The 21,978-nt window shown below is 44.7% G+C and overlaps 1 protein-coding gene and 1 pseudogene across 4 annotated transcripts; both read left to right on the forward strand.

Annotated features, from left to right (window-relative positions):
• The first annotated feature begins 2,403 nt into the window (after window positions 1-2,403).
• On the forward strand, window positions 2,404-18,925 carry LOC107881325 (uncharacterized). 4 transcript variants are annotated; one of them, XM_089053827.1, is made up of 8 exons: window positions 2,404-2,783; window positions 2,877-2,933; window positions 3,216-3,325; window positions 3,845-4,076; window positions 4,279-4,359; window positions 5,004-5,078; window positions 5,783-5,866; window positions 18,361-18,925. In XM_089053827.1, exons 3-8 carry the CDS (start codon window positions 3,309-3,311, stop codon window positions 18,391-18,393), a joined length of 522 nt encoding a protein of 173 aa, XP_088909953.1. In that variant the 5' UTR covers window positions 2,404-2,783; window positions 2,877-2,933; window positions 3,216-3,308; the 3' UTR covers window positions 18,394-18,925. The 4 variants fall into 4 exon arrangements, with proteins under 4 accessions (XP_088909953.1, XP_088909954.1, XP_088909951.1 ...); XM_089053825.1 differs by lacking the exon at window positions 18,361-18,925 and having other exon boundaries at window positions 2,496-2,783; window positions 5,783-6,044; XM_089053826.1 differs by lacking the exon at window positions 18,361-18,925 and having other exon boundaries at window positions 2,496-2,763; window positions 5,783-6,044.
• LOC103334602 (protein ANTAGONIST OF LIKE HETEROCHROMATIN PROTEIN 1 pseudogene) lies at window positions 18,404-20,505 on the forward strand (annotated as a pseudogene).
• The last annotated feature ends 1,473 nt before the right edge of the window (window positions 20,506-21,978 follow it).

Below are 21,978 nucleotides of genomic sequence, written 5' to 3' on the forward strand. Positions count from 1 at the left end.
AACGGTTTCTGATTTGTCTAATTTTTTATAAGGATGATCTATGAATGAAGACCTAAAAAATAGATAGTTTGGATCATTGGAAAAAAATTGTAGGGTACCCTAAAGGGCGTCCTCTCAAATAAAATTATTTGAGGAATCCTCAATAGAAGGGGACTGTGTATATATATATATATATATATCTCCTTATGGAGAAGAATAAAACAAAACTTAATACATTCAAACCATATTCATATTTTAGCATGTTATCAGAGCCTAGTTCTCTTTTGGGACCGTGCTTGCGTTCTTCTTGAAATTTAAGTGCTTTCCTCCCCTTCTCTTCAAGGGGGGGAGAGGGAGTGAAAATGATATGTTTATTGACGTATCCCCATTACCTTGATGTATTCCCATGGAAGATAGGGGGAGTGAAGAGAAATTGTTTTGTCTCTAAACCCTTATTTCAAATTTCTCATATTCAAATCCAAACCCTAAAACAAATTCCTCATATTTTTCCCCAAATCCAAATCCCTCAAATCTAAAGTCTTCAACTCCTCTTATCCAAATCCCTAAGTACATACCCACAAATCTTATACACATACCTCTTAAATCCAATTCCTACATCAAATTCCTCATATTTTTCCCCAAATCCAAATCCCTCAAATCTAAAGTCCTCAAATTCTCGCTTATCCAAAGTCATAAATACATACCCTCAAATCTTATACACATACCTCTTAAATTCAATTCATACATCAAATTTATACATCAAATTTCTCACATCACTTTCCTCACCTTCTCATATACATCTTACTTCTGCTGCGATGTCAGGAACCCATACGATTCTCTATCTTATTGCAGACTCACGAAGCATGCGGTCAATCCTACTGACCTGGTTACCCAGACTCTTGCTTCTATCACCACCACCAAAGGAATGCAATTAATCGGATCTTAAAATACTTAAAGTCAGCCCTTGTGAAAGGATTAATGTTCTCAAAAAATGGAGATCTTGAAGTTGTTGGATACACATATGCTGATTGGGCTGGTTTTATTACAGATAGACGCTCTACTTCATGTTACTTTACATTTGTGGGAGGTAACCTAGTCACTTAGCGGAGTAAAAAGCAAAATGCAATTTCTCGGTCTAGTGCAGAGTATCGAGGAATGGCTCACGGAGTTTGTGAATTATTGTGAATCAAAAGATCAACTAGCAGATATCTTAACCAAAGCTGTTTGTGGAAAAGTATTTCATGACTCACTTACCAAGTTAGGCATTGGTGACATATATGCACAACTTGAGGAGGAGTATTGACATGAGTCTCCTAATTAATTAAGGAAGCATCAAGGAGATTTACTTCCTTAATTAATTAAGGGATTTACTTTCCTATTTTTATATAAGTGATAAATCATTGTACAATTAGGAGATACTTTCCTAATTCTTTACTATATCTAATTCCTTATAAGACCCTAATGTAAACTCCTATATATATATATATATATATATCTCCTTATGGAGAAGAATAAAACAAAACCTAATACATTCAAACCATATTCATATTTTAACAAAAAGGACCTTCTAGTTGATTCCAACAGATGGTACACACATCATTATGACCCTTCCTACCACTCAAACATCAGACGATTGGTGTGACCTGAAGGACAACTACAGCATGCTCTTGCAGGGAATTGTTGACCATGAGATGAGGTTTCTTGACATTGTAACTGGTTGGCCTGGGGGCATGACGGTGTCTAGACTTTTAAAGTGTTCAGGATTTTTCAAGCTTTGTGAAGGTGGACAGCGTTTGAATGAAAATGTTAGAACTTTATCTGGAGGAATAGAGATTAGAGAATAATACTTAGTTGGAGGGGTTGGCTATCCTCTACTTCCCTGGCTCATAACTCCTTATGAAAGCAATGGCCTCCCAGCTTCCATTTCCGCTTTCAATGCCGTGCAGTTAAAGGGCATCATCTTGGTATGTTGGAGAATCCTTAACAAGGTTATGTGGAGATCCGATAAGCGGAAACTTCCAAGCATCATCTTGGTATGTTGTTTACTTCACAATATAATTGACAGTAGAGATTTACAACCAGATGTAGCTTTTTTAATCTGCGGCATAAGTAAGACAAGCAGCAATATACATGTAAAAGAAAAATAATATGATAAAAAAAGCAAACACCATCAGAGTGAGTTTCCTTTGATTAGAAGATGGGGCCTGGCATGTACAGAAAGAAAAAACTCATGACAATGAGAAAAAACTTATGCACAGAAGGGCGCTTTCTTGAGGCTATACTCTTCCGAATATTTTAAACGTTTAGCCGTTCGGCTATAATTTCTAAATACATTCGAATATTTTAACAGTATAGCCGAGCGGCTAGACACTTTAAATATATTATTTAAGAACACGAAGCTTGCACTCGCAGAGGACGGAACTTGCACTCGCAGTCACTGCTTCGTCCCAGCGAAAGAAGACCCAACCCGCCTAGTCGCCCGCCTTGCTGCCTATCGACCGCCTAGCCGCCTAGCCGCCTAGCGCCCGCCTAGCAACCGCCTAGCCGCCTAGCGCCCGCCTAGCAACCGCCTAGCCACCTAGCGACCGCCTAGCCGCCTAGCGCCCGCCTAGCGACCTCCTAGCCGCCTAGCGACATCCTAGCCGCCTAGCGCCCGCATAGCGACCGCCTAGGCCAATTTTCAAACACTGCGATTGACTGAAAGCCTGAAACCAGAAATTGAAAAAATTTAGCTGCAAATTTGAGCTTGAGATTGGGAAGCTGAAGCAGTGAAGCACAAGTCAGGTCCATAGAAGAGCAAATATGTTGGTGCATGCATTCTATGGTGTTATCTTGAACTTTCTATCTTTCACATTCTCATATCTTAACTATTATGATTTGGTGAACAACTTTGACAGATTTGTCTGAAGGCAGATGAAAGAGATGTATACGAGTTATTCTCAAGGGCTGGCAAGGTTTGTACATTTCTCGTTTATTTATCTCATGTTCATTTAACAAATCATAGAGGATGGTAGATAAAGATCTTAAACTATTTAGCTAAAAGGGACTTCTTGATGTAAATGCATTATATTTTCACCTTCTGCTCTCAAGGGCACCCTAACACTATCTGATGCAGTGCTTCAACTAAACCAAATACTGGAAACCCATAACGTTTTCCATTAAGTGCTTCTGTGGATGTAATTGTTAGTATATTTCTATGATTGTCTATCTAATAGCTCTGAATTGTGTATTTTTAGGTCTGCGATGTACGCCTCATTATGGATCGCAATTCAAGACGTTCTAAGGGAGTTGGGAAAGTTTTTCTTATGTCTTGGTGACAAAAGCTTTGGATGGTTATTAACAGAAGGTTCACTTTAACAATTACCCATTATGCAATGGTAGCGTTTAAGATGATGTGAGAGTCTTAAATTATCCGGTTGTTAATGAAAAAATTTGTATGGTTGTGTTGACAAGAAGCCAAAGATTTCATTCTAAGGTTCAAATAAGACTATCCTTTTAATGTCGCTTGGTCATTTTTGGAATGGTTGGCAGTTCCTGCTTCCTTCTTGATGGCTGCATCTTCCTTTTTCCAACGTTTTCTTGTGCAGTACGAAGAATCATCACATCATTTACAATGTTCAAAATTTGCACCATCATCTTAGAAAGTTTTTGATGATATTGATCGCCTTTGTACTAAAAGCGGTACATATAGTATATACTATAGGTTATTCTAGGTGGTCAAGATGATCAGATATATCATATAGGACATTTTTCTTTCCCCTTTTTGAACTACAGTGGAGACTCCAGTAAACTTTGCTATTATATGCATCTATATGTGGCAATTGGTTTTTGATTATCCAAGAGTCTAATGTTCTCTAGTTTGTAGGTATATTGAGTTTTATGATGCAATGTCGGTACCTATGGCGATTGCACTTTCTGGTCAGCCTCTTCTTGGTCAACCACTGATGGTGAAGCCATCAGAGGCTGAGAAGAATCTGGTTCAATCAACATCTGTGGTTAGCGGACCAGGTGTGATGATAGGCCCATATTCTGGCGGAGCTAGAAGGCTGTATGTTGGAAATCTCCATACCAATATAAAAGAAGACGATCTCCGCCAGGTGATTACTTTTCTGACACAGTTCTAATGTTGGCATCAGATAATGTACATAATCAAGCTTGCTGTTGGTTATGTAATTTTTTTGTTGCTTTTGAGCACTTCTGTTCACAGTTTCCTAATTTCGTCTTTGTAATTGTGAATATTTTTTGCATTTTGACTTTCACCCTTTAATATGTGATATATATATATATATATATATGCAGGTTTTTGGACCATTTGGTCCTGTAGAACTGGTTCAGTTACCTGTTGAAGAAACTAACTGCAAAGGTTTTGGAGTTGTGCAGGTCTGTTTGACTACAACTTTCAACTTAAGCAGCCTGGATATAGAATAAATATATAAATGTTTGCATGCAGCTAGTTATATTAAGCCAAAGGTCAACCAACAAGCAATCCATAACATGGTTTAATTAAAACTTCAAAGACTGTTGGCATCCTTCAGTTCTGTTATTTATTTATATTTATTTTCAAGTCCAAATCCATGGAGGGGAAATTTATTAAAGGAAAGAAAAAGAAAACTGTCAACTACCAGTTCGTTGTAGCTGGAGATGGAATTTGAAATCGACTCTAAACAAATGCACACCTTTTCTTGATTGGGTCTTCTACTGCACCAGAATTTAATAAGAATATAGTGTATTGTCTTTCAAGTTTCTTCCCAACTCAAACTGAGAAGAGTGGGCACCAAAAACTTCCAACTGCCAAATCCTTAGCTAGGTGCGGGCATGGGTTGGGTTAAGGGTCAACCCATCATACAATTTCAGTTTACAATATTTTAAAACCTGAAAGGCCAATGAAATGAAGTTGGGTTGGCAATGTTTTTTCCCCCTTCCTTTTAGTTCAATTCCATTCCAGTTGTTCTTATCAGATGCTGGATATGATTTCCTTGTAATTGTATTGAATAAATCAAACTCATTGAATCAGTTGCTTGCAGTTCTCACGTCTTGAAGATTCTAGAAATGCACTGAGTTTGAATGGAAAATTGGAGATTGCAGGTCGACTAATTAAGGTAATGGCACTTTACTATATTGTTATTATACTTCTTCCTCCAGAAATATGCTTGCATTGTGTACTCTTTCCAAGCTCATCAATTAGGTTGTGTGTGTTACTGGTATGTTAGTTCCTCTGGTTAATTTGGCGATGCTTTTTGGACATGGCATGTATTTATTTGATTGTTGGAATTTTTTGTTGGTGACTCTGTTCAGCCTTTCACTGTCCAAATGGATTATACAGTGTGATCACTGTAAGGTAGCGAAACCCAGCAGGCCTACTGTGCAATAGTGCATGAGCTGGGGTTTTTGTTAATGCGCACATTGAGTAGCACGTAGTTGATGTGGTGAACTTCTCATAATGTGCAGATTGTTGTAGCACGTAATTTTACCGATAACTACAAGCACTAGTTGATAATACTATTAGTATCATGGTCTTAAATAGTTATTGTGGTATTTCCTGAATAGAAGCCTCTTTTGCTTTTGTGTTTTGAAATATTTGAATGTGTTGTGGTGATGTGTCACCGACTGCTATCATTCTGAGATTTATAGGGTGGATCAGAGTTGCCACTTAGAATGATGCTTTAGATTCGGGTTTTCAGAAGTCGTTGCGTTGTTACATAATTGTGCATCCTTATGGTTTCCCAAACGGATGGTTTTGCTTAAAAACATATATTAAGTAATTTGGGAGTTCATCTACCTGAGTCCTCATTTTTCTATTTAGGTGTCAGCTGTTACAGACCAAGCTGGAATGCAAGATCTTGGAGCAAATGGTGGTGATTTTGATGACGATGAAGGTGGTGGCTTGGTTAGTAAGATCTTTCCTTTTATGTTTTTATTTTCTATTAACACAAAGAATTTGTGGGCTGATATGATTGCTAAGAACTGTTTGCTCTGGCTCAGCAATTTCTGGGAATAATTGTTGAAGGTATGGAAGCTGCTGCTGCTCCATTGCTTTTAAGCTTTTTTGCTGCTTGATACTTATGGTATCTGTTTGTACAAATATCGTCCCACTAGAATATTCGCCTAATATTCCTTCGTCTTCTCCACTTCCCTTTCTCCCTGCAAAACAGATCGGGGTAAAGGACCACACCCGGGGGGTGTTGGCCAAAGGCCCTCCGATGCCTAAGTTAGGTAGGGTATTTCAAGGAAAACCGGGTGGCGGGCCGTGTGTGGTGGCGGGCCTTGTGTCGAGAGAGAAAGAAAGTGGTGGCTAGGGTTTGTGAAAATATTTCTGCAGTTTGATAGGAATTTAGACGTACCTTCACCTTTGTGCGTAGCCAAGTATTTATAATGGTCTCGGAGATTAGGGTTTCAGAGGAATAATTCCATAGATGGAAGGGAATTATTCCTCCCTATTGGCATTGATTTGATTAATTAGGGATTTGATTTATTTAGGTAAATCAAATCCCTAATCGTGGTAGGTATCAAATCAAATCCCAATTTAATTAGGTAACTCCTCATTTAATTGGGAATTGGGGTAGGAATCAAATCAATTCCCAGCAATTAGGTAATTCTCAATTTAATTGGGTAACTCCCAATTAAATTGAGTAACTTCCAATTAGGTTGAGTAATTCCCAATTAGGTTGAGTAATTCCCAATTAGGTCAAATAATCCCCAAATGGAAGGAATTATTTGACCTAGGGTTTTGATTTAATTGGTTCCCACAAATGCCCCCCAGCTTCTGCATGGCGCGTGGTGGCATGTAGGAGATGTGAATTGTCTGTTGGGCTTTCAATTTTAGCTGGACTTCCTTCTTTAATTTGGGCTCTGCGTGGAGGAGGCTTTTACTTGCTAATTTCTGAACACCTGTTGGATGGAAGTGTTTGAAATTCCTTGTAGAGTCAAGGAATTTTGATCATATAAACATAGGGCTCCCTCAAACTATTTTCACGTCACAATTTGATCCTCCAATTTCGATTAAGAGAGAAAACTTTAGAAAATTGCTTCATCTGGCTTTGTCCTCGTCACACACCCAAGGTAATTTGTCTTGGGCAATATATATATTTTTCCTTTGTTCGACTTTTGGCTGCAAGGAGGTGGTCCGTGCCTTGTGATTGGACTAGGGTATGATGGGAGTGCGGAAGGTGGCGAGGATCAGCCATCGCATGTGTTGGGCCCGGCAGGGGATGGAGGCTGGACCAAGAGCCGGAGCAAGGGAGAATTGGGCCCTGCGCGATATGGGCTTGCGCGCAGGCAAGCAGCCACGTGCTCCAATTTGGGGCGGTCTGGCGCATCACGGGCCTCGCATGCAGGCGAGCCTCGGCGCCGAGTGGGAGACTCACCGAGACTCGCACCGGGCTGGAGACGCGAGTTACCGTGCGCATCTTCGGTCGGAGACGATCTGTATTAGGCGATTCATCTTTGGCTGCCTCTTTTTTTTTTTTCAGCTTTTTTTCCAAATTTTTTTTGTTCACGAGCTAGGAATTTTAACCTGCAATTTCCTTTGTTATTTTTGCAGCTACTCAATGACCATGTCTTCTGAAAGAAGGAGCCGATCACCAAGCTCGCAAGTACCCTTGTACCTATGGGGTGGCTCTCAAGTTCCCAAAGAGAAGTTTGTAATCTGCACCGTGTCACCACCGAGGCCCAGTTCAAAACATGGCGTGCCCTTTTCAATTTCGCCATTCCCAGGACGTACATGTCAAGTTAGCAGAGCCCTCATCCGACAGCGTACCACGGGTGGATTGAACAATCCAGTGCGGGATCATCACGTTCCGCCCCTTCTATTTCTCGCTAGGCTTCACGTTTTCGATGTCGAAATTTTTCAGGGATGTGCTGCGCCATGGAGTGTGCCCCGAGCCAGTGTACTCCAAACGTTTATCGAGCGGTCATCTGCTTTGAAAATTTGAGTCACTTCTTCAAGCTAGGTTTGACGGCAGAATTCTTCTATTTCTTCGAGGTGAGGCGGCGAGAAGTATGCCCAACCGTGCGCGCAAACCCAAGTTGTTTGATAGTTTAAGTCAAGGCGATCATGTGTGGAGCAAGGATGTGTCCGGAGGTCATGATGCGGATGGGAAGGAGGTTGGCGACGGTCCGCTCGTTCCTCTCACCCTAGACGGTAAGTTGCATCCCTTTGGTCCGCTCTGTTTGTTGAGGATTTTTCATGTCGTGTGTCACCAACTTTTGTCTTCGCTGCGTATGGCGCCATCCAGCTCGTCCTCGACCGGACATGATGAAGGTTCGGCAGCTTTGAGCATCCCGCCAAGTTTCGTGAATGTGAGCGAACATCGAAGAAGAAAGTCGGTGCTTTGCCCCCGAAGATATTGAAAGATGGAAGTTGCACAAGCTAAGTGACTTGCCGCTTGAGCGGGATGAGTCATCGACCGAGTCCCCGAGGATAGAAAGGCGTGCGGGACCCGCCGTGACGGAGCCGCAGCTCGATCAATGGATACGTCTGCAGCGGGCGAGATCTTCTCTTGCCGCAAACAAGTCTTTCACGTGAGGCCTCGTGGGATCAAACGCCTCGTTAGCGCGTGTTAAGCCAACGGCATGCGTGAAGTTCGATATGTTGTTCAAGTCGCCAACCGTATTGCCCAAAACTTGTGATCCGCCTTGTAAGGAGGCCGTTGAGAAGCAAGGTTCGGCGTCTGCGTCGTCCGGGACCAAAGCCGGCAAGGATCCTACGCCCCACCACCACTGGCTGACTCCGTCGCAGGGACCACGAACAATCAAGCGCGGTGACTCGATGTTGCAAGTCGCAGCAAGAAAGCTAAAGAGTCGTGCCGAGCAAAGAGTCCTCGATCGTGGCAATCTGCTGGTTTGGGGATTGGCGATAACTCTGCTGGGGTGAGCTGTCGATCTGCTGAAAACGGGCTTTCTATCAAGTCCATCTCGCTTGTGCTAAGCTAACTGACCACTGTGTATCGAGCTGCGATCTTTGTGCCTTCTCGAGCCTTCCCTTGGATAAACAAGAAGAAGCTGCGCCTGTATCATCTTCAAAAGGGATGGTTTTTGCTGTTGGGGCTATCAGACTCGTGATGATGTTGCCCCTTCGCATTGACAGTAGCCGGGTGAAGAAGAATGCCGACTGACTGAAGCTCTCGAGGCGGATTCGCCATGACGCGAGGATTTCCGAGATGAAGGAGAGTATGTCCGCACTTAAGAGTTCTCTGTTGGCCAAAAGATGACGAGTCAAGTCTCTTATGGCTACCTGCCGCCAACGCAAGCAAGCCTATTTTAGCCTCGAACGCATGCTCACGCCCGCCCAAGATCGTGATAGGCGGTCAAGTTTGACAACCATGTGGAAACCACGAGGTGTCCAAACATGAGATTGCGCACGCGTACATATTTGCCGATACCCGGATCGCCGTAGCGCTTCTCCTGCTGCCCTCCTCAAGATAGCGATGATGAGTAGCAATCCAGCTTGATCGCCCCCTGCTCACGAAGCGGATCAATGTTGTGGATGTAGAGGCGCTGAAGAGCGGGTGAGCGGATGAAGCCGCGGAGGAAGACAAGCCCAACGGGTCCGGGAGAGTAAGGAACAAGCGGCCAAAGCGGTGAGTAGGTGGTGATGGTTAGCAGAGTGAGGCGTTGCCCGCAGATGAGGATGTGATCGGCTAAGAGTCACCTGTCTGAAGTCCCCTAGTAGATGTAGTTCATTTTTGCTATTTTTGAACTTTGTAATTTTCTTTCAATAAGTGGTCTTTGGTTGACCGCCCTATTGTTTGTTGAATTTGGCTGGTTGGCTTGCTTTGCTATGAAATTTTCAGTTATCTTTCAACTTCAATTCTCACTATATCTTGTAAGTGTCGTCAGGAACATAGCTAACTTGAAAGAGATCCCGTGAGTTGCACTCGTGAAATGGGTGCCTGGAGTAAAAAAGCTTCGTCGCCTACGACGATGTCGAAGGAACACAATGCTAAATAAAGATTCCATTGAGTTTGTGCGCCGGCTTCTCTATGCAATGGAGATGAGGCTTGTAAGCTACGAGCGTATGTCAGACACAATGCTTTCGAAAAAGACTCCATTGAGTTTGTGCCCGTGAAGCGACCTGCCGGATGGAATTAAATGTCACGTCTGCGAAAGGTCGAGGACAAAATGCTCGAAAAAGACTCCATTGAGTTTGTGCTTCGTGAAGCGTAGCTGCTTTGTCTACAATGGAGATGAGGTTCGTTCGCGAGCGTATGTGGGGACACAATGCTCAAAAAGACTCCATTGAGTTTGTGCTTCGTCGAGGCGACTTGTGCAATGGAGATTAGGCTCGCTGCTGCGAGCGTATGTCGTGGACACAATGCTCAAAAAGACTCCATTGAGTTTGTGCTTGGTGAAGGCGACACGAATGGAGATTAGGCTTATCGTCTGCGGCGTATGTCGTGGGGACAAAATGAAAAAGACTCCATTGAGTTTGTGCTCGTGAAGGCCTTATGCAATGGAGATGAGGCTTAGCTTTCTGCATGAGCGTATGTCGAGACATAGCGCTCGAAAAAGACTCCATTGAGTTTGTGTTTCGTGAAGCACCACATGCTGCTGCAATGGAGATTAGGCTTGTATCGCTGCGAGCACTGTATGTCGAGACAAAATGCTCGAAAAAGACTCCATTGAGTTTGTGCCGTAAGCGACATGCTGACTTGTGCCATGGAGATGAGGTTTAGTCTCGCCTGCAGCGTATGTCGAGGACATAGCCAAAAGACTCCATTGAGTTGTGGTCAGTAGAAGCGCCCGTTCTGTCTGCAATGGAGATGAGGTCAGGTCCGCCATGTGTATGTTCGTAAGACATAATGCTCAAAAAAGTACTTCATTGAAAAGCTTGCTCTTGTATTGATGTTGGTGTGAATACATCGCTTTATTGAATAAAGGAAATTGACAACAAAGGTAACATCAAAAGTAGTTCGTCTTAAATGGAAGTACGTGGAGGCTGCTGTCAAGCTCTGCTAGCAGCCCAATCCGGTCAATCAAGAGAAGGTTTCATGGATAGTATCTTCGAAGGTGGTGGGCATTCCATTGTCTGGAACTTCTCTTTCTAAAGTATCAAGGGTGTAACTTACTGCCCGAATCGGTGATCACGTCGTGCCTTCGGTTTCACTCTTTTTGACCCGCCTTGAGTGCTTTGTGATGAAAGTTTTCTAAGCACAAGGTCTCGAGGTGCTATGCGATCTTGGCCTTCTTGTTGTAGTAGGGCGTCAACTCGAACAATGGCCTTTTCTCGCTCTTCTTGAAGCAGATCAGGCCGCCACCACTCAATGCTCATGGAAGGGATGCTGATGTGTGGGAATGATTGCTTCCCATAGGCGGGAAAATGGTGTCTCTCGGTCGATCTCCTGTCGTGTGATAAGCCCATAGGACTCTGGCGGCTCGTCGACCCATTTCCTTCTGCGCAGGCCCAGTCTTTTCTTTGGCGTAGCACTATCTTGTTGGATGCCTCGCCTTCATTGCCTTGCGGGTATCGGGGTGCTGAGCAGTGTTGTTTGATGCCATACCAAAGCATCGGTGACACGCCTGCCGCTGAGCATGTATACCATTATCGGTGACTATCGATTGCAGGCACCGAAATCGCAAATAATGTTCCTCGGATGAACTCGTTCAACATCGGCCTCCTTGGTAGAAGATAAAGCCTCGGCCTCGATCCATTTGGTGAAGTAGTAATGTGCAACGATCATCATCTCTTTGTTGGCAAAGGTGCCGTCGTCGGCATAGGTCCCTGGAAGTCAATATTGCCCCACTGCATGGCCATGGGTATTACTGGATATGGTATTCCTCAGCGGGCTAGGGACCGGCTTGTAGCGTTGGCATCGATCACATCTTCGAGCATACTCCGTGGAGTCTTGGCGCATGGTAGGCCAGAAATAGCCTATGCTGAGAGCCTTCTGAGCAAGCGATGCGCGTGATTTCCACATTCGTAGTCGTGTATCTTGCGGAGAACCTCGGCGTTGTGGGTGCCGATGCAAGTGAGATGAGAGCGTAAATATGATCTGCGGATAAGCATGTCTGCCTTTCATGTAGTATCTTTACTCACACGGCCTCGGACTTGTCCTTCAGGGAGTTTCCATTCACCGGTGTCAATAATTGGGTCACGCCGGCTCGGATCCTCGCGATGCACGGGTCCAGGTCGGTGCTCTGCCTCCTATGCTAGTGGTCAAGGTGCTCGGCCAAGGGATGGAGCGTCAGTTATCAGGTAGCGATCGCTTGCTGGTGCATACGCATGCGTTCTGCTCTACGGGAACTTCTTTGGATGGTGAAGGTGGGAAACGCCTTCAACAACTCTTGAACTTTGTCAAGGTACAAGATCATCCTTGGGTGCCAGCGCCATGTATTCTCCGAGGCTTGACTTGTGATCGGTGAGAATCTGAGTAGATGGCCAACTTTTTGATTGTGTAGCTCCTTTGCCAGCGCAAGCCCGGTGCGAGCAACGCCTCGTACTCTGCCTCGTTGTTTAGGCCCGAGAAGCAAGCGTGATAAGCTTGCTCTAACGAGGTTCCATCGAAGTGAAATGATGGCGCAATAGGCCTGCTCGGCTCCTTCTCTGTTCGATGCTCAGATCTTGTGGCACTGCCACATGTCTCTGGTTGGTCGAGTTGATTGAGGTCTTATGCTCTCTCTCGAACTTTCCTTCTTTCCGACTTCTCTTCTTGGTGATGGTGTGGATACAGCAAAGTCTGCGCTAAGGCTTGAGCTTTATTGCAGTCTTGGCCGGTAGAGAGGAGGTCATATTAGCTCTTATAGCCCACCTTCATGAGTCATTGAAAGCATCGGGTGTGGAGGATTGATCTCAAAGGAAAGTCGGTCGTGACGATGACTCGGTGAGCTTAGTAATAAGGTCAGTGCTTTCTCGAAACCACAAGGGCCAAAATAGGCTTCTCCAATTTGAGATGTGAGTCTGTGCATCGAGGAGAGCTTTGGCGTGTAGAATATCGGATGTTGGGCCCGAGAGTTCTTCTCGAATGAGAGAGTGGCGCCAGTTGGACTTGCCAGTACGAACAAGTCTTCACAGGCACGGCTTTGAGAGCAAGGGTGAAGTAAGGTAGGTCTTTAGATTACTGGAAAGCTACTTGCACTCTTACGTCCCATTTGTCTTTTTGTCCTTTCTTCAAAGCTTTGAAGAATGAGTGCACTGTCGGTAGACTTTGAGAGAATCTGTTAAAATGCGCTCTGCCGTCGGGCTTTGTATTTCCTTCAGCTTGTGAAAACTTCATCTAAGAATGGCTTTGATTTGTGCGGGTGTGCCTCGATACCTCGTTGCGTCACTAAGTACCCGAGCCGGCGGATGATACAGAGCGTGCATTTACTTGGATTGACTTCATGCGATATTGGCGGAGCCGGTTTGCAGCGCCTCGGTGAGGTTTTGAGATGAGTGCCGGGGCGCTTTAACGACATATCGTCCACGTACACTCCATGGTTGCGATCTGCTCCTTGAAAATTTTATTCACGAGCCTTTGGTAGGTTGCTCCGCGTTCTTGACCCAAAGGGCATGACCTTATGTGATGGGTCCCTCTTTCGATGATGAAAGAGGTCTTCGCCTTGTCATCATCGTACATCATAATTTGATTATAGCGGAGTAAGCATCCATGGTGAGCGCTGGTTGCCGGAAGTTGAATCCACGGTTGGTCGATTCTCGGCGGTGGGAAGTTGTCTTTAGGGCACGCTTTGTTGAGGTCGGTGTAATCCGCATACTCTCCATTTTCCCTTTTCTTGTTTGCCACGAACAACGTTAGCGACCATTCAAGTAGGAGACCTCTTGATGGCCCGTGGCTAAGAGCTTGTCGATCTCGGCAATGATCGCGACCAGCTCGGGAGCAAAGTTAACGCGTCTCTTCTGCACCTGAGCTTGAGCGGGGTTGACATGGAGCGATGGCGATGATGATATTTGGGTCAATGCCAGGCATGTCGGATGGTGACCACGCGAACATGTCTTTGTTGTTCGGAGGAAGATGGTCACTCTATCTTCTAAATGCGGGCTTAGGCGCGAGCCGATCCAGCTTTCTTATGCTGGTGGTGAGGATCGGGGGTACTAACTCAGCGTCTTCCTCGGGCTTCAGCAGCCTTCTTCAAGGGAGCCTTAGGGCGGATTCCTCATCTCGATCCTTCTTGGTTGAATTCTGGCGCGAGCCGATCTGCGCCTCCTTCTCTGGTGATCGGGATCGGGGTACTAACTCAGCGACTTCCTCGGGCTTCAACCTTCTTCAAGGGAGCCTTAGAGGCGGATTCCTCGTCCTCGATCCTTCTTGTTCGGATTACGCGCGAGCGATCTCGCGCCTCTTTGTATGGGTCCGGGATCGGGGTACTAACTCAGCGTCTTCCGGGCTTCAACCTTCTTCAAGGGAGCCTTAGGCGGATTCCTCGTCTCGATCTGGTTCCTTAAGCTATTGTGGCACCTTCCTTCCCTTTCGGGTTGGCTTGCCATACGTTCAGCGCTTCTGCCCTGCTTCGTTGGCGGCCTTGCATTCTTGGTCATTCTTGTGACTGCTACTGCTGCACTGCTGCTCTTGAGCCCTTGAGCGGTGCATCTCATGCTTGCAGTCTGCGCGCCGATCCGATCCGAGGATGGGATAGCGGATCTTCTGATGTGTGTAAGCGGACGGCCTCTTTCGATCTTCCGATCACACTCGCCGCGAATTCGCCAGGGCAGGGGAAACCTGCGGGTGATGATCGTCCGTCAAGGCACCGGAGGGAAATGAGTGAGTGGACATCCAAGTCGATCGTTCCAATAGTGATTGATGTGGCCCCATTTAGGCGGTGAAGCGATCGGCAAGTTTGCTAATCTTGGGCTCGAACCCCCTGTTGGATAACAATGAGGTTGCGAGGATGGTGTGCGCTGCCGCCTCATCTACATGAACTCGCTTTCCGATCGCTTGTTCAATTTGGATCTGAATGACTAGAAGCGTCATTATGTGGCAGGTCAGTGCAGAACAAGTCATTCTTACAGAAAGGCGGATGATAGGTGTATCCCCGCAATTTGGTACTCAGTTGTGACGGGAGACATAAGTTGTCTGCTGCGATCTTTCTCTGCCGCTCCTTGGTCGCCGGACTCTAGAGTCGGCTAGAATAGTGTTGTCAATGACCTTTTGAGAGGTTTCTGCGCGCTACATCACGATCCTCGTCTGGATAGCCTTCTAAACTCAGCAATCAAATGTGGCCCTTACGGGCTCCTCCGGTGCCTTTTCCAAGCGTTGCATTGTTGGTAATGTAATAATGACCGTGCTCCAGTGGAATCTGCGGTGAGTGATTGGTGGTGTGGTGTCTTTTTAGGTCTCCTTTCATGGGTGGTGGTCTCCTCACTCTACGGCATCCTTCACTGAGCTAGGATCTGGTTGATTGGGATGCGGATGGTTGGTGAAAGCCTGTTGTTACGAGCCTTCTGGGGCGCGCGATCTGCTTATCTCGGGCTTTGCTGAACATGTATCTTTTGGCTTTGGCTCGGGCGTTCGGGTCGAATTGGTCAACTTGCTTGCTAGCTTTCTTTGCGTGATCGATCATCGTCCCAAAGTGCGTAGCGCTCTGCCGTCGTGAACACTACGCCAAGGTTTGACTTGGAGTTATGGCCAGCTCCCGGTATAGCTCGTGCTCGGTTGGCAAGCCCTTCTTGAAAGTGAGGATGCAACTTGGTCGTTGCATCCTATGATGTTGGCCTTCTCGACCTTAAACCGTCTCGGGTAGTCTCGTAGAGACTCGTCGCTTCTTGCGCAGGTTGAGCAGGTGGTCTGCATGCTTGGCCGTCTTGTAGGTGTACTCCTTTGTGAAAATGATGGCGAACTCCTTGAAGTGCCTATTGAAGCGGACGATAGAGTGTGGAACCAATCTGGTGCTCCTCGCGAGTCGCCGCGAACACTTTGCACATCAGCGTCGTGCGCCTTATGCGGGATCATGGCGCTCTTGAAGTGCCTCAAATAACTCTCGGTGAGTCCCCCTTGAATGGAGTGATGGATGGCGTTGTAAACCGCCGGCGGCGGAGCTCGTTCCACCTCGTCCGTAAAGGCGGCGATCAACTCGATCAATTTCCTTGCATAGGGCCTCCTCCGCGCTTCCTTTGAGTCGGAGACCTCGAGTTGGTCATTTACTAGCTTTGCGACATCCTCGCCTCGCGGGTTGGAGTCTTGGGCGGCGTCTTGGTGCCTCGGCGCGGCTAGCTTCTTCCTCGGTTCCCAAGGTCGATCCCAGGTGCTCTGCTCGTGGGCGATTAGGAGATTGAGTTGTGAGGATTCCTCTGCAGCTTGTCGCCGCGTGTTGGTCCTCGGCGGGCTGGTGGGCGTCGATCGTCACCCTCTGCTCGCAAGGAAGGTCGTTGGTCGGCGTCTTCGTGCCTCGGCCGTGGGGCTAACTTCTTCTCCGGCTCCCAAGGGTCGATCCCTTGGTTGCCTGCCGATGGGGCGGAGAGAAGGTTGAGTTTGGTCGGACCTCGAGCGGGTTGGTGAGCGTTGATCGTCATCCTCTGCTTGCAAGGAAGGTCGTTCAGGTCGACGTCTTCGGTGCCTCGAACGTGATTGGCTGACTTCTTCTCCGGCTCCCAAGGGTCGATCCCCTTGGTTGCCCTGCCGATGGGGCAGGAGAGAAGGTTGAGTTTGGGAGGATCCCTCCACAGCTTGTCGCCGCGACCGCTCACGAACTCGAGCTCCTTGTGGACCTAAGCGAGCACGAACATTGGATTGTGGGCCTAGCCTCTCGAGCACATTGGTCACTGGGTCCTAGCCTCGAGACGGCTCGAGTCGGCTCGCGGTTGTCTGCGTCGTCTGACGATCTCGCTCTCTTCCCTGCCGGTTTGCCCTTGTCGACTAGCACAGGACCTCTCGAACTGCTCACCCGCATGCTCGTGTGCCCTCTCTCCTCGTCATGGGGTCCAAGGTTGGGGCCTTGATTCAAGTTGATCTGCCTGAGTAGCTGGCCAATCAGGTTGTTTTGATCATCGACCTTCTGTGTGAGTTGATCAACCCGCGAGTTAAGGTCCACCTGACTGCTCGGGTCAAGTAGAGTGGTGTGCATCGGGCCCAACGGCATGTGGGCTAGGGCTCCATTAGGCGCGTACACAGGTGCATATGTCAAGTGTGATCGCAGAGGAGGGAGAGAATGGATCTTCTCCAAGACGGGACGATGTCGAGTAGCCATGGGGTGTGCGGCAAGTCCGATGAGTTAAGTGGTGTGGTATTCTTTGTGCTCGGCGGCGTGGCGAGCGGCTCGTGTCGCGCGCGGCCCTGGCTGTGGAGGTCCGGGTCATGTGCGGTGTTACGCAATTCCGACAATTGAAGGCGGGCGCAAAGCACTAGAAGGCGGCTGCAGGGCGTTGGCAGGCATGATTCCGTGCTGTTGCATGGAGGTTTCCACCACGAAACCATGAGATGGGCCCGTCGTGGTGGCGTTACTCTTCGTACGTCTTGTATCAACCATGGTTGTTTGAAAAAAATGTGTGAAAGATGGATTTTGAGCACGCTTTGAATATATCTCGTCCTCTCAATGAAAGCACCAATTTGTTTGTACAAATATCGTCCCACTAGAATATTCGCCTAATATTCCTTCGTCTTCTCCACTTCCCTTTCTCCCTGCAAAACAGATCGGGTAAAGGACCACACCAGTGTTGGCCAAAGGCCCTCCGATGCCTAAGTTAGGTAGGGTATTTCAAGGAAAACCGGGTGGCCGGAGCCGTGTGTAGTGGCGGAGCCTTGTGTCGAGAGAAAAGAAAGTGGTGGCTAGGGTTTGTGAGAAATATTTCTGCAGAGTTTGGTAGGAATTTAGACGTACCTTCACCTTTGTGCGTAGCCAAGTATTTATAATGGTCTCGGAGATTAGGGTTTCGGAGGAATAATTCCATAGATGGAAGGGAATTATTCCTCCCCTATTTGGCATTGATTTGATTAATTAGGGATTTGATTTATTTAGGTAAATCAAATCCCTAATCGTGGTAGGTATCAAATCAAATCCCAATTTAATTAGGTAACTCCTCATTTAATTGGGAATTGGGGTAGGAATCAAATCAATTCCCAACTTAATTAGGTAATTCTCAATTTAATTGGGTAACTCCCAATTAAATTGAGTAACTTCCAATTAGGTTGAGTAATTCCCAATTAGGTTGAGTAATTCCCAATTAGGTCAAATAATCCCCAAATGGAAGGAATTATTTGACCTAGGGTTTTGATTTAATTGGTTCCCACAGTATCTATAGTTGGTTCGATTGGCTTAATATCTTTTGTGTTTATTGTTCTCTTATTTATTTGAGTGGATATATATTTCTTACTTCTTAAATGATTAGAGTTCATTCTCCTAGGAGAAAAATAAGGTCAAAAATAATTTGAACTACGATCTCTTGCACTCCTGCCAGCTTTTTAACCTTTGATATTGGAAAGATTGCTCATTCAAGGTTGTTTTTTTTGCTAGCAGATTATTGAAGTTGAGCTTGATAATTCAAAATAACATAGCATCCATGAATTTTGTAATCATTTTACTGGTTTCGGCACTTATCCGTCCCTTTTGCTTTAACTAGTAAGATATGCATTGTCTCTCAAGGCATTGCAGACATCAAAACTGCAAAGCCGAGGGTGATAGTTTGGCATAGAAAGACTGCACTGCATAATTTTTGTTGTTGACCTGAGTGAAGTGATTGACGTATTGTTTTTTTTTGCCAGTTTCAACATATCCCAAGTAAATATTAATCGCCCATTGTATAATATTTTAATTTAATTTTCATGACATATTATTTTATTCAATAATATGTGAGAATTATTTGTATAATACGTGAATTTTGTGTGTCTTACTGAAAATTTTGCAAAAAATGTGTATAAAACATTAGAAAATACGTACATACATGTACAATACGACTATTATACGTTTACTTTTTAAAAAACTTGAGATGTATATAGGACAAAAATGTATTATTGAAAAATACACAATATATATATATATATATAAGGCTATAGTCACTCGTCTATACTATTTGTTAAAGAGAATTATTTTTAAAAAAAAAAATTTAATAAGTAAAGCCGCCCGGCTATTAAAATGAGAAAATAATCGGGTATAGCCATTCGGCTATACTATTCACTAGCCATGGCCTACTAGGCGTCCACGTGTGAACCAGTATAGCCATACGGCTATACGGTTTTAATTGTTTTAAGAAACGAGTATAGCCACCGGCTATACTATTTTTAAATATAAAAAGGACCCCCATCGATTAGGCGCCACGTGTCAAACCAAGTCTATTTTTTTAAAAAAGTAAAAACACGGATTATAGCTGTTCGGCTGTACTATTTTTTACCCACTGCAATTAAACATCACGTGTAAAAATAAGTATAGCCGCCCTGCTATGCTAATAAAAATAAGGGAGTTTCATTAAAACACCCAAAATGGGAGCTAAAATTATAAAAAAACCCAACACCTAAAACACTTTATAAACACACCCAAAACCCGTCATTACACACACTCAAAACCCATTTATAAACACACCCAAAAAATATACAATTGTTGACTTTGGGGTTGATTTTGGGTGTGTTTCTATGTTTCAATAGTGTTTAGGTTTTTTTATAAATACATGTCTAGAATTGGATTTATTTATAAATTTGTATAAAAATAAATCGTAGGATAACTATACGATTTAAGAAACCAAAATAAGAAAAAAGGGCCTCCTAGTTGATTCCAACAGAGTGTGGAAGAAATAAAGTCCAAACCTGAAGAAGCCTTTGGATTGCCCAATTGTTGTGGAGCCATAGATGGTACACACATCATTCTGAGTCTTCCTACCGTTCAAACATCAGACGATTGGTGTGACCTGGAGGACAACTACAGCATGCTCTTGCAGGGAATTGTTGACCATGAGATGAGGTTTCTTGACATTGTAACTGGTTGGCCTGGGGGCATGACGGTGTCTAGACTTTTAAAGTGTTCAGGATTTTTCAAGCTCTGTGAAGGTGGACAGCGTTTGAATGAAAATGTTAGAACTTTATCTGGAGGAGTAGAGATTAGAGAATACTTAGTTGGCGGGGTTGGCTATCCTCTGCTTCCCTGGCTCATAACTCCTTATGAAAGCAATGGCCTCCCCGCTTCCATTTCCGCTTTCAATGCCGTGCATGGGGCTGCAAGGTCACTTGCAGTAAAGGCATTCACGCAGTTAAAGGGCACTTGGAGAATCCTTAACAAGGTTATGTGGAGACCCGATAAGCGGAAACTTCCGAGCATCATCTTGGTATGTTGTTTACTTCACAATAAAATTGACAGTAGAGATATATTACAACCAGATGTTGCTTTTTCTGGTCATCATGACTCGGGATATGGGGAACAATGCTGTAGGAAAGTTGATCCGTTGGGGAGGACTATGAGGGATATCCTAGTGAAACACTTGTTGCACAGCAAGCAGACCGCTGCACCAAAGTGATTCTTGTTCTGCCAGTCTGGTTTAAATGAGTTGGAAGTCTGGAACGGTTTCAATCTGTAAAATTATTTGCTTCGGCAATTTCACCGGCACCAGCCATATATGACATGAAATGCTGAATTGCTTCTCTTATTCTCATTGACTTGCATAAAAGAAATGTATGTATGTTTTTAACAGACTATGTGAATCAGCCATATCTTCGTATGGCAGCTTAGAAAGTAGAATGGAAGCTCATTTTGTCAGAGTCTACGAGAACTTGTAACACCAAAGAAGTTTAAAGCCAAAGATATCCCACAAAAATAAAGCATTTTTATTTTAATCTGCGGCATAAGAAAGACAAGCAGCAATATATATGTAAAAGAAAAATAATATGATAAAAAAAGCAAACACCATCAGAGTGAGTTTCCTTTGATTACAGCAGGATCTCAAAACTAAGCAAGACCCAATACTCCTCTCTATAAAATATGGCAAAACAAGTACAGCTCTCTAAAAAGAAAAAACTTATGGACAATGAGACAAAACTAATGCCTGATCATTACTTTAAAACTATACCATGGGACCATGAAATTCCATTGCTTCAATCTCCCTTGGTTGGGGGCTGTATGCATGCACAGAAGGGCGCTTTCTTGTGTTTCTGGTTGGTTCTATTGCCACCATAGATATAGTCCCACTTTCACACTCCCACTTTCATAAGACACTACCCCAGAAACTCCATTAGAGAACAGAGGACTATCTTCAACGTTCTTCATCAATTTTTGATTGACGTCAAACAACTTAGTGATGGCCTCGTCAGCTTCTTCCAGCTGCCCCTTCACGTTTTCAAATTCAATACCTTTACCCTTTTTTGCTCATTTCAGTAATCTCCATCTTCCTCTTCAGGAGTTATTTGAAGGTTTGTCAACTTTTGTACATCAGAATCAAGTCTTTCTAGAATCCTTTTCTTGTTGCCATTCTTGATGGGGCTCTGTAAATCTCTTAGAGATCTCTAATTTGTCCACGCCCGATTCCTTCTCAACCAATGATTCTGAAGAGGAATATTTATTGTCGTGTTCCTTTACTGCTTCAGTCTGACTGTGGTCAGTTGGTACAGCGGCCACCTTCTGGCCCTTGCCAGCCATCAAATCAATGCTGGCATCCTGGTCAGTGGTTACCCACAACTCAAGCATCTGACCATCAGCCTCTATGGTGTCTCTTCTGATTATCCCATAAGATATACACTCTGATATCTGATCAAGAATGATGTCTTTACTGAGCCAGATATTTCACGCTTCTTCATAGTGTTACCAACCCCATCCCCGTGTTTCTTTTCTACCTGATTTGTGGAAAAATGCCTTTCCTTTTCCACCATTGCCTTTTCAATAGCTTTAATTCTTGTTTGTAAATCCTGCAGGTCCGAAACACCATCTGATACCGTGGCCACTTGATCTCCATCCGAATGAGAGCTTTCAGCATGCAGAAAGTCATCCTGGATGCTGTTGGTTTTTGGTATATTAAAAAACGTTTATGCAAAAGAGAGAAGAAAAACCAGAGAGAATGAGAAAATGTTCTGTATTTTTCTATATCCAGGTCTGAGCAAAAACCTGCTCTCATATACATGACATAAGATGCCAAAATCAGGATCCTATATTTTAGGATAC

Source organism: Prunus mume, linkage group LG6 (genome assembly GCF_029339155.1).
Source record: "Prunus mume cultivar Tortuosa linkage group LG6, ASM2933915v1, whole genome shotgun sequence".
Classification (NCBI taxonomy): Eukaryota; Viridiplantae; Streptophyta; class Magnoliopsida; order Rosales; family Rosaceae; genus Prunus; species Prunus mume.

Excerpts from the sequence above, each read along its gene's own strand:
- LOC107881325 (XM_089053825.1), top strand. Across the intron at positions 4,360-5,003 it reads AAGGTTTTGGAGTTGTGCAG|TTCTCACGTCTTGAAGATTC; the intron begins GTCTGTTTGACT and ends AGTTGCTTGCAG. Across the intron at positions 5,079-5,782 it reads TTGCAGGTCGACTAATTAAG|GTGTCAGCTGTTACAGACCA; the intron begins GTAATGGCACTT and ends TTTTCTATTTAG.